At 39.9% G+C, this 19,750-nt stretch overlaps 1 protein-coding gene across 6 annotated transcripts in view; it reads left to right on the top strand.

Annotated features, from left to right (window-relative positions):
• The window catches only part of LOC125880983 (myosin phosphatase Rho interacting protein), a 164,615-nt gene that overhangs the window by 121,033 nt on the left and 23,832 nt on the right, over positions 1 to 19,750 (top strand). For 3 of the 6 annotated variants that reach the window (XM_049563857.1, XM_049563856.1, XM_049563859.1), the window contains 5 exons: positions 618 to 1,185; positions 2,369 to 2,506; positions 4,720 to 7,323; positions 13,320 to 13,467; positions 13,633 to 13,750. In XM_049563857.1, the coding sequence (XP_049419814.1) occupies positions 618 to 1,185; positions 2,369 to 2,506; positions 4,720 to 7,323; positions 13,320 to 13,467; positions 13,633 to 13,750 (3,576 nt within the window). The remainder of the gene's footprint in view (positions 1 to 617; positions 1,186 to 2,368; positions 2,507 to 4,719; positions 7,324 to 13,319; positions 13,468 to 13,632; positions 13,751 to 19,750) is intronic. The other 3 variants (XM_049563858.1, XM_049563861.1, XM_049563862.1) reach the window with 3 other exon arrangements.

The raw sequence follows: 19,750 nt of genomic DNA on the forward strand, positions 1-19,750 counted from the left end.
CGGACACAAAACTAACTGGCATGCATTGTGCGCCAATCGCTGGTGATCGAATCTGTGCAGGCCTGGCTCTTCTCGAACGAGCCAAATAGCTGGGCACCCCAAAATGCACCAGATTTCAGGAAATTATGACTTTGGAGGAGAAGTGACGTACAAAGATAAAATCAGTAACTAATGAAGGCATCCTTTTTTTTAAAGATATTTTTTGGGGCTTTTTAGCCTTTAATGTATAGGACAGACAAGCGTGAAGGGGGGAGAGAGAGAGAGAGTGACCTGCAGCAAAGGGCCACAGGCTGGAGTCGAACCCGGCCTTGTACATAGGGCGCCAGCTCTACCACTAAGCCACCGGCGCCCCATGAAGGCATCCTTAAATACAAAAAATACAAATTGTAAATAAATTGTCATTAAGAGGTGTTATTTATATTCAAAGTAAATTTCATGCTTTAGAGAGACGAGTTTACACTAGTAAAAGCCTCAGTGGACATGAGCCAAAGGCCAGAATGGCAACAGATTTTCTTCAGCAGCTGTAGCACAGTGGACATTGGCTGTTAGGTGTATGTGATCTCGGGAGCATCTCCTCAGGCATGGACAATGAGCCTACCTTTTTCACTGCCTTTCAGCTCAACTGAGGATCAAGGCTCTTTTTCTCCAATGGAGGGTCTGGTTAGGCCAGATGTCACCCAGGACTCTCCCTCCTCTGAGGCCTCATCTGTGGAGCGAGAATCCACTGCGGGTGTCACAAAGAGCCGGGCCCGTGAACGCAGAAGAGAAGGTCGCTCTAAGACCTTCGACTGGGCAGAGTTCAGACCCATTGCTCAGGCTCTGGCTCAGCAGCGGGCACAAGAGGCCGAGAGCTTCCAGGCAGACCTGGGAGAGTTGGAGCGCAGTCGGAGAAGAGAGGAGAGGCGGAAGAGGTATGAGTCTGTCACCAGCTCATCGGCAGAGCAAACATTCATTAAAGAAGGAGGGAGAACAGGCTATGACAGTGGAGAGGGAGTTAGAGAGATGGATTCACTAATTCCCTCATCATTGGAAAGGCAACAGAGGGTGGAGGAGGTGATTGAACAACACTGGCAACAAGTGGAGAAGACACCCATACGAGAGGAGAGGAGGGTGCCTCTGGCTTCCACAGTGCCATCCAGAGAGACTGTGGAGCTGGAGCAGCTACTGGAGAACTACAAGCAAGGGGTATGTGAGTGCGCGCATAGCACCTTGCGAAACATTATCATTTAGCCCTTTGAACTCTGCCATAGAAACAGTCTACATCGGTATTTTTGCTTATTGTGATGTCATTTCTAGTTTGAAATGCTTCATATCCCTAAAATTTGTACAACATAAGCTAAAAGGTTATGTAAGTCACTAAACCATAATAATTGATAATATACTCAAGTTATGTCGTAAAATTAAAAAAGAATACATAAATTGGACATAATAATAGAATAATAGAAGTTGAAGTAATAAACGCACAAGACATATTGGTGCAAAAGATTTCTAAATGTAGAAACATGATCAAAATATTTATTCACTCTCCATAAGTTATTTGAACTTTGTACATTTTTTAGTTTTGAGATATGCTTATTTTTATGAGCAGAGTGCAAAGGTGTTTGATAGTATCATCTGCAGTAGAAGTATTTCCCCAGAACCTACATATTCCTAAAATCTGTACAACCTAAAAGCTAAAAGCTTATTTAAGTCAGTACATTGATGTCATTATTTGCAGACAACTTGATGGCATGAAAGATGGAAGTCTGCCCTTTCTGTTGCAAAAAGAATGAATGCTCTAGATAAAGTTTAATCAGGATCATGAAAACAAAAACCCCCATGACCACCTGTGGGAGCCTCTGGCTATATTTCCATTATGTTTCCATTATCACGGCAGCACATTAGGTTGGCTCCAGTTTTCTTAAGCTGGGTAACTGGTCATGTTGTTTCCTACTATGTAGAATGGCAACAAAAATAAATAATTAATGAAACTGAGTTTATTCCTTATTTTTTCAAACATCAAAAATGATGGTGTTTCTTCTTCCAAAAAAACTGTTTGGCAAACTGCACATACAGCAGGCAGCAGAGAGCATCTTAACTAGGAAACAGCCAAGATTTTTGCGTTTATAGTTTTTTCACAGAATCATCACTAATTAACAAGAGCTGTGTACATGTCTCGCTGAAGGTCATCATAAACTTCAACTTCGACTTGCTACAGGTTGTGAAGCCACTGTCAGTCGTGTGAGTCATAACCTAATTAAAACTCCAGCTCCTGCTATGTCAACAGTACACTCTTTCAAATCCTGATTTTATATTAAAACTTTGAATTGTTCAGGCCTGAAACCTACCAGTGACTGAACATAAATCATTATCCCTGCTGCTCCTTCAGATCGAGGACCTGAAGGCACAGCTGGAGAGCTGTCACCAGCAGCTTCTTGACTCGAACAAGCACAAGCAGGAACTGGAGCTCCAGCTGAGAACCGCTCTGGAAAGAGAGCATGATGTCCGCACAGGTTACATCTCTCCGGTGAGTTCAGTGTGCAGCTGCATTGAGCTGTATGTTACTCTGCTATGGTAGGAAATCCTGTTGCAGATTATATGTATATGTATATTCTCAACTGAGCAGTGTTTCTCCTTCATTTTGTAACATTCTTTGCATGTTGTATTTTGTATAAATAAAAAAAAAAAAAAAAAACTGACACCGAAGCAACAAAATGGCTACAGATATGTGCCTTTGCATGAGTTCATTGCATGTAAAAAAAACCCCATTGAAATCTTACCACTACATTGGCTTCTACTAGTTAATCTCCTGTCTCTTTGTTATAGGTCTGTACTATATCTGAACTCATGCTAGCAATTACTTCAGTATTGTGTTGATTTTGGACCAAGGAAACCAAGTTTTGTGGCTGCTGAGGTGACTTTCTGAGGATTATTTCACTCTAAATGAAAAAGAGAAAAATCTGTTATTTATAACTCAACTGCTAGGAAAACTGTTTCCATTGCACTCAGTGACATTTTGTTTTTATTGATACCCCAATTTTTCCACCCTAGCCATGTGCAAGACAGTGTCTCCCACAGAATGAGAGTGTATTTGTGGCATCCTGTCTCTAAATTTTGAGTTTTTTTGTGGGTCCATGAATGCAGAACAGATGCATCTCTCCATGAGTTTTTTTTTTTTTTTCTCAGTAACAGTCTGTGACTCGCAGGGTCGATTCAGTCAGAGCTGATCAGATCGATGGATGAGAGGAGGATCTGCTACAAGTGAATGCAAACTTTATGTCTCCGTCTCTGCCCTGAGTGCGCTCTGCATCTCGACAGCGTGGTGCTATAAATAACTAAATGGTTAATATATTCCAACAGCGCTCCTAATGAACAGCCCAGTTAAAAAAAAAAATAGAAAAATCTATTTGTGGTGGCAGATGTTTTAATCTTAGTGGGCCACCACAAATGAAAGAATTTGTGAGAAATCCTGCGAGAACCTTTTGTAATGTTTCAACTTAAAAAAATAAATAGATAAATAAATTTGGGTTTCCAATTTGTACTTTGTTTTTATGCCCAAATTGAAAATGTGCAACCAAAAAGGTGGATGGAAACACATTTATTGTCGTCTCCTTAGTCATGTGACAACCATACAGTTCAAAATATGAACATTGAAATTGAAAAGTGCGAATAGGGTATGGATGGAAAAATATTATGAAGAGAAAAAAAAGTATTTTGTTTTACAGGCCAGTGTCCATTAAATACATTTTTAAATGACCGATGATATCAGTGTTACATATTCTGAGTAATATTTAATTACAGCCTGATTGTTTGTAGTACTAATAGTTGATCACTTTATTTATTTCTTAATTTAAATTTAGAGTGATACTATCCTCCATTGTCACTGGCATACGGTAATAGCTCTACTTGCAACAATGTCTGGCTCAACATGTATGAATAATAACCTCTTGGCTTGTTTCCTGATTATTTGCATGATTGTCAGATTCTCATCTTCTATTAACTGCTATACAGACCATCCATTTGTTGTTGTGTTAAAAGATATTGTACCTAGCCATGTAATGGCATAAATGTGTGCTGTTGGAGAAATGTCTGTGCTTGTGTGTGGATGGCTGGATGGATTTGTGGTTGTGAGGCTGAATGATTAAATCTAGGTGGTTCAGTTTGGTAATGGTTAAGTTAAAGTAAGGCACTGCTGTCAGTTTTAGATGATACTGTATGTAAAGTTTTTGTTTAGAACCAGAACGCATGTGACTTGCAGAGAATTATGAAGTTTGGAAATATATTTGAACATTAGATCTTAGTTGGGTCATACTGTTCACTATCTCCTCTCAGAAATAAATTGTGTTGGTGCAAGACATGCACTTGGACCTGAACACCTTAGAAATGTGTTTGTAGCACCTGGTATGCCTTCCAGTAAACCATCTAGCTGAAACTAATATTGCAGTACTTACCACATGAAGTAGCTTTTAACCCTTTAATGTGCATGCCCTGTTGGGATTAACTAACCCTGGCAATTTAATCTCTTTCCTTTGCTTTCATTTTACATCATTAAAACTTAAGGGCATTTTTAATCTGTTTTGAAATTTGTTTGTTCATTTAAATAATTTGGGATTATCATGTGGAAAATCTTACTATAATGTCACTTTTTAAATGGGGGAAATAATTGGTAACAAAAATGACTAGGAAGCTTTGTGTGTCCCCTGCTGTATGTTAACCAAATGTCTGGTCCCCTTTTCCAAGCTGGAGCACCCTTTGGGTCTGGAGGCTGATGTGATGCCCCAGATGAAGAGGCCCGAACTGGTTAGTTCTCAAGCACAAAGTTTAACAAAGAAGTACCTGGAGACCAAAGAGCTCCTGAAGCTGCAAGAGCTGAAAAAGCGCAATATGCAGGCACAGCTTGGCCTCTCCCTTTCTCACCTCCCCATCAAGCAACCTTACTTCTCTGACACCCCCAAACCATCCATTCTGGAAGTCCCTCCCCCTGAACCTGTCCAAAAAACAGTTAGCTTCTTGCTCCAGGACAGCACAGAGGCAATTCAAGAACTAGAGGACTTAATAACTGATAAACCTCTGTCTCTTAAGGAGCTGTCAAAATTGTTAAGATTCTATAGTTGCAATCAAGAGACAGTAGAGAAACGTCAACTTCAGAAACTCTTGGAGACCTGGAAGTACCAGCAGGAAATAGAAAATGAAACATTAAAAAAGAGTTTAGCAAGAGCAGGAGAGAGTATCCTTGAGTATGAGACCCGTCTTCTAACCATGGAGGATTTCGTGGGGAAGGTTCAGAAACAAAGGTTTGAAGGCCTAAAAAGCCCCTACGGCCCCCTCTCAGAAATTAAAAACCATTCTGAGACAAAGGAGATTTCGATTGGAATGCTCTCTCAGAGGGTTGAACTGTTAACTAGTGAAAATGAGGCATTGAAACAGCGTTGTCAGGAGATAGTGAACCAGCTGACTGAGGCTGACAGAGAGATAGACAGACTGAAAGCAGAGCTGATTGGCCAGCAGGGAGGCAAACAGCTTCATGTGCTCATGGAAGAACTGAAAAGAGTGAAGGCTGAACTTGCTGAAAACCAGGCAAATGCTATAGACAGGGAGTATTATGAGAGGGAGCTGAATGAGAAATCCTTGAGGCTTCATGAAGCTCTGGTTACACTAGAGGAGTTTGGTGTCACTCTTAAAGACACAGAGAAGAAGCTGCAGTTGAAAGAAGCCATACTGAAAGCTCTGGGCTTTCACACAGACTATGAGGACAAGAAGTTGCACCTGGAGAAAGAGCAGCATAAAGAGTTACTGGAAACCTCACAATCCAAGTTATTTGAGACAGATGCAAACCTTAGGTCTACAGAGCAGTGCCATTTGGAACTTGAAGCCAGGAACAGTCAACTAATCACACTAAACCAGGAATCTGACAGAGTCAGTAGAGAGAAGCTAAAAGAAGTAGAAAGCGAAATAAGAATGCTACAAGAGAAGTTAGAAATGAAGACAGGTAGAGGTAAAAAGACAGATGGGAAGTATGTTAAAACAGGAGAGAAACAGGTTGATGATAAAGGACACATAAAGCAAGTAGTAGAAGAGATAGAGATGGAGTCTGAGGCAATTAATCAGGTTTTAAAAATGTTAGCAAAGGTAGATATTAATGTAGAAAATATGCTCAGTGATTTAAAAAGCACTTTATTTGGTTGTTGGAAAAAAGAGCCACTCTGTGTGAGTCAGACAGACATGAGGTCAGTCATAGAGGGAGAGTTCTGGAGCCAGCTGTTGGGTACATCCAAAATCAAAGCAGATCAAAACAAACATAGCTGGGAAAGAGGTGTGGCAGAACAGATGATGGCACAGAAGTGCTTGATGCTCTTGATTAGGAGGATTTATCCACGAGTGAAAGCTGAGAGTGAGGCAGTGACAGAGCAAGATTTTGTAGCCATGTACAGATGGCTTGATAATGAAACTAATGCTCTGATTCTTAAAGAGTTGACAGAGACCTTGGAGGCAAAGTCAGATATTTTGAGGGAGATTGCATCCAGTTTGAAGTTTGCCAAAGATGAGCAGCTTGTGTCTTTGGCTCTAACAAGCTTTGATTTTGGTCGACAACAGAAAGAGTCCTCTGAATATCTGGTTGATGCCCTTAAAGAAGCCTTGGTGTCTTATGTGTTCACTAGGCTGAATGTCCAACATGAGAAAAAACTAAAGCAAATGCTTACAGAAGTTGAGTGTGGAAGTTTGGATTGTCCAAATTGTCCTAAATTGAGAGAAGCCACCAGAGATCTGGAGTCCAGACTGGCAGATCTTCAGAGTCAACTATCTGAGGCTTCTGTGAAAACCACCACAGGGCCACAAACGTTGTTTCAGATAGAAGGGCAGTCCCTAGACTCATTAGATAAATACATTCAGCATGATGATATGATAGCCAGGCATAGAAAGGAACTACAAGAGGTCAAAGACAGCTACGAGCAGGAAGCTGAAAAGCTGAGGCAGGAAATTGCCAAGGCCAGTGAGACACTGCGTGTCCGTTCAGAAGAAAATGTAAAAGAGATTGATTCACTGACAAACTGCATGGAGACCCTGAAAACGAAGCACCAGATGGAGAGGAAAAACCTGGTGGATAAGTTTGATCGGGAAATGGAAGAGCTGAGAAGCATGGTGAGTCCTGCAAATCCAAACAAGACGTTGACAGAAGAGGACAGACAGCTGCTTCGCTCCCCGGCCCAAACATCCACCCTGAAGGAGCGCATTCAAGAGCTGCTGAGCCAAGTCTCAGTCATGACGCAAGAGATGAGACGACGTGAAGAGCAGGACATTACAACTCTACGGCTGAAATATGAGAAAGACCTGGAAAACCTCAAGGTGGAAGCGCTCCTTATCCTTGCCGTCCTTCATCTGTGATGCCTTGTTTTCCTTTGTGCCATTCCCAGATCCCCCTTCCTTCCCCAGCCCCCTCTCCTGTTCCTAACCTCGCTCACCCAACTCTGGCTTTCTGTTCTGTAAACCACTTATCTTCTGTGTTGCATGAAAACTTACCTCCTGTAAGTTTATGTGATCACTGACGCCAGAGTAGTTGTGTACTGAGGAACCCATTTTGTTGAAGTTTTATCACCATAAGTCGAAGAACTTTGAGTGACTGGAACATTGGATTAGCCATTAAAAAGACTGATGAGCAACTATCGGATTGTTTTACACTACCACATCATATCAGCCTCTTCTCCTCTGAAATGAGTTCCTCTGCTCATACTTCAGTGTGCTTATTAATCTAACCCTTTGACTCAGCTATGTTGCATTTCAAACAGTTAAGGGCAAAGAATTGACCCCTGTAAAATTTTTGAACTTCTGAATATTTAAAATTAAAATACCCAGATATCATTCGTATCATATTAGGGCTAAACTCTTGAATTGTATGGGTCCAATCTCTTTTCCTTTGGTTGTTTCTACTAACAGTGTAATATGAATCCCTACTCTCTGTCAATAACAAGGACATAACATTTCATTTTTTAAGTCATTTTAACTCAAGGTCTACCTACTTAACTTGTTCTACAGCGCTCATCTGCATCTCACTGTCATTAGCATCAAATGAGAGTTGTTGGATCAGTTGTGATGATGTGACCCAATTATGTAACTTGGGTCCTGTGATAAGAAGTGGTCATATATACGTCAACTCCATGGCAGCTGAGCCAACAACTTCATTTCATTCATTTGCTGACTACTAGAAAAGGCTACTAAGCGGAGCTTGACTTTGGCTATTGCAATAAATCATCAATAATCAGTCACAAGGTCATAAACAAACCTTCACATTAGGCTTTCATATTTCTTGTCATAATAAAGGAACAGTTCTCCCAACTAACTACAATACTAATGATATTTTCTCATTTACCCATAATGGTATTTGGCCAGGTAAATAGGTTTGGTTTTCTTTGTGGAGGTTTTCTCAACAAAATGGAGGTGAAAAGAATTTTGTTTGTGGTGTTAAAAGTACCAAAAAAATGTTTACTTTCAATAAAAGCTCAACAGAAATGTCTTTCTCCATAAACAGGGTTAAAAGTTACGCATGATCATCCACAAAGCTGGCTGTGGACACTTTACAGCACTTTTTTATTTTTGGCACAAACAAAACCGACTTTAGAGAGTCAGCTGTGACAAAGGCCCCCTGTTGAGTGGCGTGATGTCGCCACTGCTGAGGGCAGTAGACACTCAACAGCAGCCCAACTTTAACTGATTGTCCACTGTTGGCTTGGTGTTTCGGGGCCTTAAACACTTAAAAAAAAACGTACTTTCCACATTGTTGTTTGTATGGTTCTGTTAAAATGGATCTAAACAATAATCATAATAGCAAGAGAAATCATTCTTTCAGCAGCAGAAAGCTTAAGCTTTTGTCTTTACCTTCATCACATCACAACCTTACGTGATAGACAGATAGATAGAAGCCATAATGGCTTCAGAATATCATTGTTTGCATCATCCTGTATAGGGGTGGGCAATATGGCCCTAAAATAATATCACAATATTTCAGGGTATTTTTGCGATAACGATATTCTTGATGATATGACAAATAAGTTTAATTTATCATTATTATTATTAATTTAAGAACATAGAATTGCAACAAAATAAGTGTTTTACATGTTAACCTTTGCCTTTAAATATTCAGTAAAAAAAAAAAATATATATATATATATATATATATATGTGTGTATATATATATATATATATGTATGTATGTATGTATGTGTATATATATATATATATATATATATATGTATGTATGTATGTATAATCAACAGGCATTTTTTTCTCTTTTAGCAGATTCCTACATGATTGAGTTGTTGTTGTTTTTTTTCTCCCACCTGGACCTTTATGCTCTGCCATTTCTAATCTAATTATCACGCTGTAACCTGTTACAGGCCATTGTGATATGAGGTTTACTTTTCCAGAGGTTTAGGACAAAATGATACCAACTCGCGTGTGTACATGGCAATAGAGGAGAGGGGAAGACACTGTGCTGCTGCCGGCAAAGGCGCTGAATAAATTCCCTCTGTGCGGTAACTCTTTTTTGGAACCACCACGGAGTCCGTAATAATTTTGCTTTCAGCCGTGCTTGTTGCAGCAGTACAGTATGATCAATGTAAACAAGTTGAAATATCGCAAGTATCGCGATTTTGAATTTTTCATATCATATTAAATATTATACCAGTATTATCGTAAACGAGACGATATGGCACACCCCTAATCCTGTACTGAGCTAAAAATTAAAAAAAAAAACACACAATAACTAGAACATTCATTCTTTTCGCAGCAGAAAGCTACGCTTTCTTTTCCCGTGTCATGGTGTTGCACACTTGTAATGACATCACTGTGCTGTTACACATCCTTCAAAACTGCATGGCAGCGCCAGAGGAATGAATGATGAATTCATCACATCGCCTTTGTACTCTGCTCATGAAAATGAGCGTATCTAAAAACAAAACAAAATAATATACATACTCCACTTAACTTAGGGAGTGTTAAGAAATAATTTGTTCATGTTTCCACATATAGGAATCTTTTGAATCAATGTAAAATCTAATGGGAAAAAAAAACGTCTTATTTTTGTAACTTTTTATGACACAATACTTTTATTAATTAGATACTCATTTGACATCACAATAAGCAAAAACACCAGTGCAGAGTTCAAAGGGTTAATGTAAATGTAATATTTTAGGTTTCTCAAAATCTCAGCAAATCAGACTAAAACTGCATCTGCACTGTGGCTGGACACCATAAGGAGTACATCAGAAAATGTATTTCTGGGATTTGAGTATACAAGCCTTTAAGGTATGGTCAGATTCTACTGGATTTTAAGAGTTTAATATTAGCTTAGTTTGTCCATTTAAAGCATTTGGCTGGTGTCATTCTATAGTTTTCATCATTTTGACAAATCTCATAAAAGAGACCAGGAGCAACAAGTGTTCTACTCTTCCTAGTTTGTCACTTCCTCAGCCTGTGGCTCTCTGCCTCTATGCCCACTGTTTCCTACCAAATATGGGAATTTGTCCAGTAAAGTCCAGTACACGGCTGAACAGTGAAGTAAAAAAGAATAAAAAATAAAAGTTTAGACACTAATTCTTGATTGGCAGACTAATTGTCTGTTGTCAGTTTGGTCTTATGAGACAGAATGGTAACTTTGTGACACACATCAGTACTTTTAAAGGTGTAACTTGAAAAGTAAGTTTTAGCAAAGACAGTGGATAAACCAAGACGGTCCACTGTGAGTCAATTTCCTGTATCAGTGTCACGTGGGGTTCGCGACCACCACGCCCCTTTAGGATACTAACAGCAGGTCCTGAGTCCATTGACTTCAGTGGGAGAAATGAACGTGATTACAGATTATGGCCGATTCTTTCGCCCCATAGTCACGGAAGCAAATATTGGACCCATTTATCACAAGCCACATATCTTCAGAACATTCCGACACCAAAATGGCAAATTTCAGACGGACAAATCAGGAGAAAATTTACTTTGTTCAAGACCTGTCTGTGTCTCAACAACACACTCTTGCGAGATCTGGCAACAGATAGCTCCTCTCTGGTGCTGAAATCAGTGCAATTTCACCAAAGATACTGGGTTAAAAAAATAATTTTTTCCAGTGGATATCTTAGTTACAACATGATTGAGCTAACTGGAGTAGTTTCATGTCGTATCCAACAACGGGAGGCTTCTAACAGATGACGTCGTGATGTTACCGTTGGTGCTGCTGTTAGCTGTCCCTGTCAGCTGCAGCCACTGATTTCCCAAAACTGAATAAATACCACACATAGCAACACAAAACTGCTTTGCTAGCTCAATCATGTTGTAACTAAGATATCCGCTGGAAAAAGTTTTTTTTTTCCATGGACCGTTTATTGAGTTACTGAGTTATTACAGACACCGCTAACGGCTAACGGTTAGCCCAGCTAATCTACAATAACCAAGCGAGGTTGGGGATACTCGTCTTTGATTGGTGGTTCTCCATCGTCTTTGATTGGGCTACGGGGGACAACGCCTACTTAGGAGACCGGAAATGTATACCATTTCATACAATCGGAGTATATTATAGGTGGGCCATCTTAATATAATACAGTATCTTTGGTTTTAGCTGTGGCTGACTGTAGAACAGTGTTTTTGATTCTTGGCTTCTTCAGAGAGTCAGCTTATGTCTCAGCTAACTTAATACTCTGCAGTGTCTGAGCAGTCCATGCCCCTGCCATGACCAAGGATATATTTACACACAAGATACATTACTGGACATGCTTCTAAATAGAGCTTGTTTGTGATGTGATGTCAGAGCAGGAAGTTTACGCTTGTTCTGTGGGGAAGACTTTTCAGCCTCTCACAGTAGGTTCCTGAGTCTGAGCTATCAGGGAGTTTTGTCCCTGTGAAAACAGCCGCCGGCTGAGTCCTCAGATTAGTGGCAGTGAATAGAGACCGGAAGACCATTGAAATCCCTTGATGTGGAAACTTGCACTGTAGTAATAATAGCAGTGTAATGTCTTTTTCTAAAAGTGTGTTGATGAGGATTGTTCTTCTCTCCCTTTCTCCATGACACCCCAAAGGTATTCGTTTGGCATGCTAGTCTCAAAAATGCCCTTTGCTGAGACTAACTGCAGTGTCCCAGACATGCAGCTATTCATGATTGTATGAGGTTATCAGCTTAATCCTCATTCCATCAACGATTTGGCTCATGGGCAGATTATGATTAAAACCACTATTTAGTGGAGATGAAACAATAATAACATGACTGTGGTTTGTTTGATTTTTACCTCAGACATGATAATACACTGCAGTCACACTTGATATCCTCTTAGATTTGCTAGAATCTGTCTTGAGAGATTACATTTAGGCAGATTCTGCATCATGTTGCATTGCTAAAATAAGCACACTGTATGACTCACCAGCAAAAGAACTGTTGGTGCTGAGGGCCACCTGAATTTGTCCCATTTCCCTGTATGTTAAATAGCTGGTGGTGTCAGTCCAATTTAGGATTCATGAGTCCATCTTCCTCTCGGTGTACATAATAGACAGTTTTCCTTGATTTGGAGACACCAAGATCTTGCTCGCTCTTTGGTCAAGTTTTGGAAATTAAGAGCTCCCTCCCTAGCAACAGAATCGGCTTGTAACGTTAGGCTGGTTGATGATGTTAGTTTCACCTTAGATCTCACACCAAAAGTTTTACTCTGTTTAGTCCTCACTGCTTTCATAACGCTCCTCTTCTGGTATTTTATATCCATATACTGTAAGTAATATCAGACTCCAGTTTTTCTGTCAAAACAGCAAATAAGGTGGACCTGCACCGGCACCGGGAGACACCAGTGATGCAGCCTGTATCCCAACTGTTAGGTGCAATGGGACTTCATATACATTTGTGCAGTATTCTACTCAAAACAGATCATACACTGGCTGTAAAAAGATATTGTCAGAGAACAAAACAGCCATCAAAAGGAAAAAAACATGCTTTACGGTTTGCTTACTTTAACAATATGAGCTCAGTAAGGAATAAGGATTTTCTAAGCATCATCAGTGGATGTTTTTCTGTGGATAGGAAATGAGTCTTTTACTTTGTTACACCCCCCTCTCTTTTTGTCTATCTATGCATTCCTTCAGCGTATCCTGCCATTCCTGTTAACCCTTTTTGTACTCGCACAGGCTCAACTTACCCTTGTCTAGCAGGCTGTGTCTTGCAAGTCATTTGCTGGGAATGAATGACCATGAAGATTTGCACTGGCTCATATTATAGGGCCTAAAGTTTTTCCTGCTTAGCTTGTACGGTCAGGGTAACCTTTTGGACCATGTCCAGATAGCCCCAACTCACAGTTGCATCATGTTTTCCTGTCTCATAGGCCACCTGTGAGAGGGGCTTTGCTGCAATGGAGGAGTCCCATCAGAAAGTGATAGATGAGCTGCAGAGGAAGCACCAGAGAGAGCTGGAGAACCTGAAGGAGGAGAAAGAGCGGCTCCTGGCAGAGGAGACAGCAGCCACCATCGCTGGTGAATAACATCCTAGACCAAATAACTTTTGACCAAACAGGAAAACATCTGATTGTGAATTTTCATGAGAATGCATGATCTTGCTTGCAGTAATAACACAGTTTTAGATGAGGTGTAAAAGTTCAAATGCATTTATTAATGTTTTGTATCATTGTGTTATTTCAGCAATTGAAGCAATGAAAAACGCGCATCGGACAGAGCTGGAGAAGGAGCTGGACAAGGCTCGCAAGACCAACAGCAACACAGAAAACGCAGACATAGAAGAGATTCGGAGACAGCATGAGTAAGTGTTGGTAGTGTATGTGCAGTGTGGTCTTTAGAGCCAGGCTGATGTTGATCCAGGACGTCTGATCAGAAATTCTGTCTAAAGTCTAAAGGGTTAAACATGAAGAGTAGCACAGAACACTGTCCCTAATTAGCAGTAGGGATGACAATTGGTCAAAAGGCGTACGGTGATGTCATTTGTTTGATATATTCAGTCGTAATCCACAGAGTTAAATGTCATGTTCCTGTCATATGAGATGGACAGTAGAGGTGGCAAGGATTCCCATGTTTATGACTTGCGCGTTTTTATGTCACCGAATGATTAACAATAACCCCATTTAAGATGTCACAAGCACGTTTATAAAAACAGACAGTGATCAAAATAAAAATGCAAAGACAGGAATTATTTTCTCTGTTTGAAAATATACAGCTGCACAGCATGTAAATGAAAAATCATATAAAATTAAAGCTGCAAGCAGCGTTGGGAGGGACCTCGGCCCCCCGCCGTCGTCCCCCAGCTCAAGTTGCAGACCTAAGCCATGTGACCTAATGAAACTTTGACATGTGCGATGATCAAACAACACACACACACAAACACACACAGGCCTGTGTCTGTCAGAGTGAAGCCATTGTTATGCTAATTAATGACCACGTACTTAGGTGACAGCACAGGCACTTCAAGCTCAGTTTGACTAATGACTAATGATAACAGAATCAGCAGGACGCATTTGACACCACAGCAGCAACACAACCACACACGTCACACTATCCAGGCACCGCTGTGATAGAAGTTAACCTGCAAGACAGTGGAACACAAAGGCTCTGGAGAAGAGGCCGAGTTACTGATATGCAGTACGGCAGTTAGTGACAAGCAGAGAGGGAGAGAAGGGAGAGAGAGGAGAGAGGGGGGAGAAAGAGAGACAGAGAGAGAGAGAGGGGAGAGGGAGTGGAGTGTTTGTGTGTGTGTGTGAGTGTTATTGTGTCGCTAAAATTTGCAAATTATGAGCTGCAGGTTGCTCTAAGGTTACATTATTTTTTTTCTCCATGTCTCTCTCTCTCTCTCTCTCTCTCTCTCTCTCTCTCTCTCTCTCTCTCTCTGTCTCTCTCTCTCTGTCTATCTCTCTCTCCCTGTCTTTCTCTCTCATACATACACCCACAATGAATATTTGGTATGTATACTCTGACTAGGAGTTTAAAATAAAAAAAAAAAATTAATATTTTTATGGTTGTTTTTCAACAAAGACAAAAAAAAGTCCTGAAGGGGAACAGTGTCTATTTTTATTGAAAAATAGAAACTGCCCCCAAAAATGATAATGCATCAAAATTGGTGTTGTTATTTATCATTCACATATCACAGACTGTGATAAATAAAATAAAAAAATCCATCCAACATTTATTATATAGTTAATCTTAATTCATGTTTTTTTTTCATTAAATTATCAGTGACTTCATGTAAATAAAATGGCAAATAAATTGTGAAAATCCTCAAAAGGAATGAATATTAGATATGCATAATCTGAGTACAAGTTGCTTAAAAGATTTAAGCAAAAAATGTAGAGAAATATGTTAATATTTAATATTTTCTGTTGTTCACACCGTTCGAAGGGGACAGGTGTGATTTTTATAAGGGGGCCCAGGTTAAAAATGCAAGGTTCTTATGAAGGTGGTGTGAGCTTATAATTTGAAACTTGTAGACACAAGCCATGTGACCTAATGAAACTTTGACATGTGTGATGATCAAACAACACATCCATATTCATTTGAAATCATGTGACCTAGTGAAAGCTTGAGTGGTGTGTACTGGCTGCTTTGAGGATCTAAGTGCAGCAAACAGACACAAATATATACTAAGACCTACAAATGTTGAATTAAAATCTGATTGTATACATATGTGACACTAATAATATGTGTATAATAACACTAGAAGTATGACACACACAGACAGACAGACATAGACGGCCGAGTTCTCAACATGCAGAGAGGGAGAGACGAGAGAGGGAGGAGAGAGAGAGAGAGAGAGGGAGGGGAGTGTGTGTGTGTGTGTGTGTGTGTGTGTGTCTCTGTGTGTCTGTGTGTGCCATACTTCTACTGCTATTATAGACATATGATTATATTTCATATGTATACCATCAGATACTAATATATACTTCCCACATGTTGTACCACAATAGCCAGAATCATAAGTAAAACTCAATTTTAAAAACTGTAAAGGGTTCTTATGAACGTGGTGTGAGCGTATATTTTGAAAGTTGAAGACATAAGCCATGTGACCTAATGAAACTTTGACATGTGTGATGATCAAACAACACATACATATTCACTTGAATTCATGTGACCTAGTGAAAGTTTGAGTGATGTGAACTGGCTGCTTTGAGGATCTAGGTGCAGCAATCACACACAAATATATACTAGTTAATGTCAGTGGAGAAAGTGAGCAGGACTACATATATTCCCATTCTTCATGAGTTAAAGACTTTCACCAGGACATCTTGTATTTACAGGTTTTTGGTATCAGGCATTTCTTTCGGAGTTTTAGGAATGAGTTTGGTAAATGTTATACTGTCATGTCTGTGTGACCACACACACACACACACACACACACACACACACACACACACACACACACACACACTTCACTCTGGTTTGCTATGTAAACATTATACTGCAAATACAACAATGCATAACTACAAACAAAATTTTAACACAATACCAGAACATTACCATGGAAAAATCATGAATTATAAAGGACAGTGAATAACAAAAGACAATGATTTTTACAAAGACTCATCAGTTATTAAACAAAATAGCTTGTAATTTTTCATATATCATTTCCTCAAAGAAATAGATTCTTTCCTATGATTGACTTGCACTTGAAATTATGTAATTTGCTCTAACCCTCCACGTCAATCACTTGAATTAAGAGAAATCAAATTAGTGCAAATAAATGGAAATACATTTATGGTTATTTTACAATAATTTTAAACCTCTTCATCTGTTAAAAGCTTGGGTATACAACTAATGTATGCAATCATTGTCAAGCTCAATGTCACATGTAAAGGGTGCTTTTGAAGGTATTGTGAGCTTATATTTCGAAAATTCCTCACACATCACACTATCCAGGCACCGCTGTGATAGAAGTCAACCTGCGAGACACTGGAGCACAAAGGCTCTGAAGAAGAGGCCGAGTTACTGACATGCAGGATGGCCGAGTTAGTGACATGCAGTAACAGGACACGAGACAGAGAGATGGGGGGACAGGGAGGGAGAGAGAGAGTGTTTGCTGACATTTTGACATATCTCACATGTTTACATACTTCCTGTTTTTGGCAGAGGGAGTTACAGATTGCACTCAGTATACATAATGTTGTATGCATCAAAAAGACTACATTTAATTTTTCTGTCAATTACATCAAAAGAAAGGTGTTTGATGAGACTACTGTGTTGTTGAATGTAACATTTCCTCAAAGATGTATATTCTTTCCTGATCTTTGTAACACTGTTACTGACTTGTACTTGAAATGAGGTGATTTACTGCAACCCTCCAGGTCAGTCTCTTGGGTTCAGAGACATAAAATTGATAAAATACATGGAAATACTTTTAAGGTCATTTTTAAAGTAATTTAAAACCTCATGTGTGTGTGACCACACACATACACACTTCACTCTGACACACAGACTGTCAGAGTGAAGCCTTTGTTATGCTAATTAAGGACTGCATGCAGCTGACACACAGAGCAGAATGGCTTGAAACTTTCTCAAACAAATCCTTCCAGATGCCAAACCGTGGTCCCATCTTCAATCTGAAAACATCACCAGATAGATAAATTTGTTCTGAACGCAAACATATAAAGCTTGTATGTCTATGGACTGAAAAATGTCACCTTAATCACAAGTTTACAGTGTGTTGGCCCTCATCTTTTCTTCCAGAGATCATCATGAGGAGTTGTGTCCTGCAACTTCTAACGCTTCTAAAATCCAAACCGTTCAAGTTATGACAAAGTCCTTCACAAGTAATGTTCAGCAGGGGTAGAGCTGTAAGTTGTGCAAGTTTGAAGCAGTTATGATAAACGGTGTAGGAGCAAATAATTTTTGATCGACAGAATTTGTGAAAAATGCCATCTTACATTCAAAGACCGACAGCGCACTTCCTGTTGGAGTTAGGTCAGGGGTTGCAGCGCGACATTTGTAGGTCTTTATGAGACGAACGAGACAGTTTTGGTTTGGTCTTTCTAAGTGGTTCCTACCCGTCGCACCGGGCATTTTAGTGTGTCTAGGTGGCACAACAAATCGTCAGGAGGTTTTGGCGCACATCACCTGAAACGCGCCATAACATCCAAACCAGTCGAGGATTGAAAAAGTTACGCACAATAATTGATAAGGACACATTGAACAATAATCTGTGCGAGTTTGAAGCCGATACGATAAACGGTGTAGGAGGAGATGTTTTTTAAAGGAATTTCTTTTTTTTTTCGGAAAAATCTTACTTTGAAAGGAAATAGCTCACTTCCTGTTGGATTTAGGTCAAAGGTGCGAGTGCGTGATTTGTAGGTCTTGATGAGACGAACACGGCTGTTTTGGTTTGATCTTCCTACGACGTTCCTACTGGCTGCAGCGGCCATTTTAGTGGTCTAGACTGATAGGTGGCGCTAGAGAGCCCATTTTGGCACTTTTCAGATTAATTTTTTCATGTTATAAAATTTTTCGCCAGTCCTGACATGCGTGCCAATTTTGGTGAGTTTTTGAGCATGTTTAGGGGGTCAAATTCCAGTTTAAAGTCGCGTACGCTGAAAGAAAGAAAGAAACAATAATAATAATAATAATAATAATAATAATAAACACTACAAGAACAAGAGGGTCCTCGCCCTTTCAGGCCGAGGTCCCTAAAAACGCTACAAAAACAATAGGGTCCTCGCCCTTTCAGGCCGAGGTCCCTAATAAAAAACGCTACAAAAACAATAGGGTCCTCGCCCTTTCAGGCCGAGGTCCCTAATAAACGCTACAAGAACAAGAGGGTCCTCGCCCTTTCAGGCCGAGGTCCCTAATAAATAGCAGGACTGTACGTCAACTTTTAGCACATAGCACTGGAGCTGCAAGGTTTAAAGGTTTGCAGCACAGGACTCAAAAATACAACATGAGTATGAAAGTATCAAGTAGGTTTGAAACAGTTAAAACTCTTTGTGGGGGAGTTAAAAAGTCATTTGTCATGGCCTGTCAAATGAATCTAGCACTGCAAAATGATATAAATAATCTTTATTTATTTAGGTTATTAATCTTATTAATGCACAGAGCACCAGCAGTGAGGCAGAGGGAGGGAAGGAGCAAGAGACACTTTGTCTTCGTCATATGCATCTTGTATATGAAATGTCTGTGTTGTTGCTGAATTTTTTAAACACTGTCGCCTGCATCCATGCACTGTCTCAATGTCACACATTAGCCTAGAACTACCAAGAAGAACAGCGATGCACTTTGATCCACCTCACACTCAAACTAGCAAACAAACACTCGCAAACAAACACTTGCAAACAAAGCAGCTCTGTCCCCCACACATGCAGCGCAGCGCAGCGCTGGATTGCATCTTTGTCACTGCGCTTATTTCATTCATCTCACAGACTGATTTAGCATAGCATGTTCAACATATAGACAGATGTCACACTGTAGACTAATTAACAGACAGATTAAACAGAGTAGCAGCTCTGTGTCTCTCTGAGTGTTGCTGGAGAACTTCAGTGAGTGAGTGAGTGAGTGAGTGAGTGAGTGAGTGAGTGAGTGAGTGGAGCAGAGCTGTGCAGAGAGTGTGAGAGAGGAGTAATGCACACTGGTATGGCTTTTCAGAAGAACTGCATTGTGTAACGCAACTTGACCCCATATCGATATAAATGGTATTGTCTAAATCCATATCATGCTTGAAAATATATCGATATATGTTGTATGTAGTCGTAATATCGCCAGCTCTAGTTTGTCATGTAAGGGTTAAAAATACTGTGCACTAACAATTTAGCTCTGTATCCATTAAATTTGA

Source organism: Epinephelus fuscoguttatus, linkage group LG20, assembly GCF_011397635.1.
Source record: "Epinephelus fuscoguttatus linkage group LG20, E.fuscoguttatus.final_Chr_v1".
Lineage (NCBI taxonomy): Eukaryota > Metazoa > Chordata > Actinopteri > Perciformes > Serranidae > Epinephelus > Epinephelus fuscoguttatus.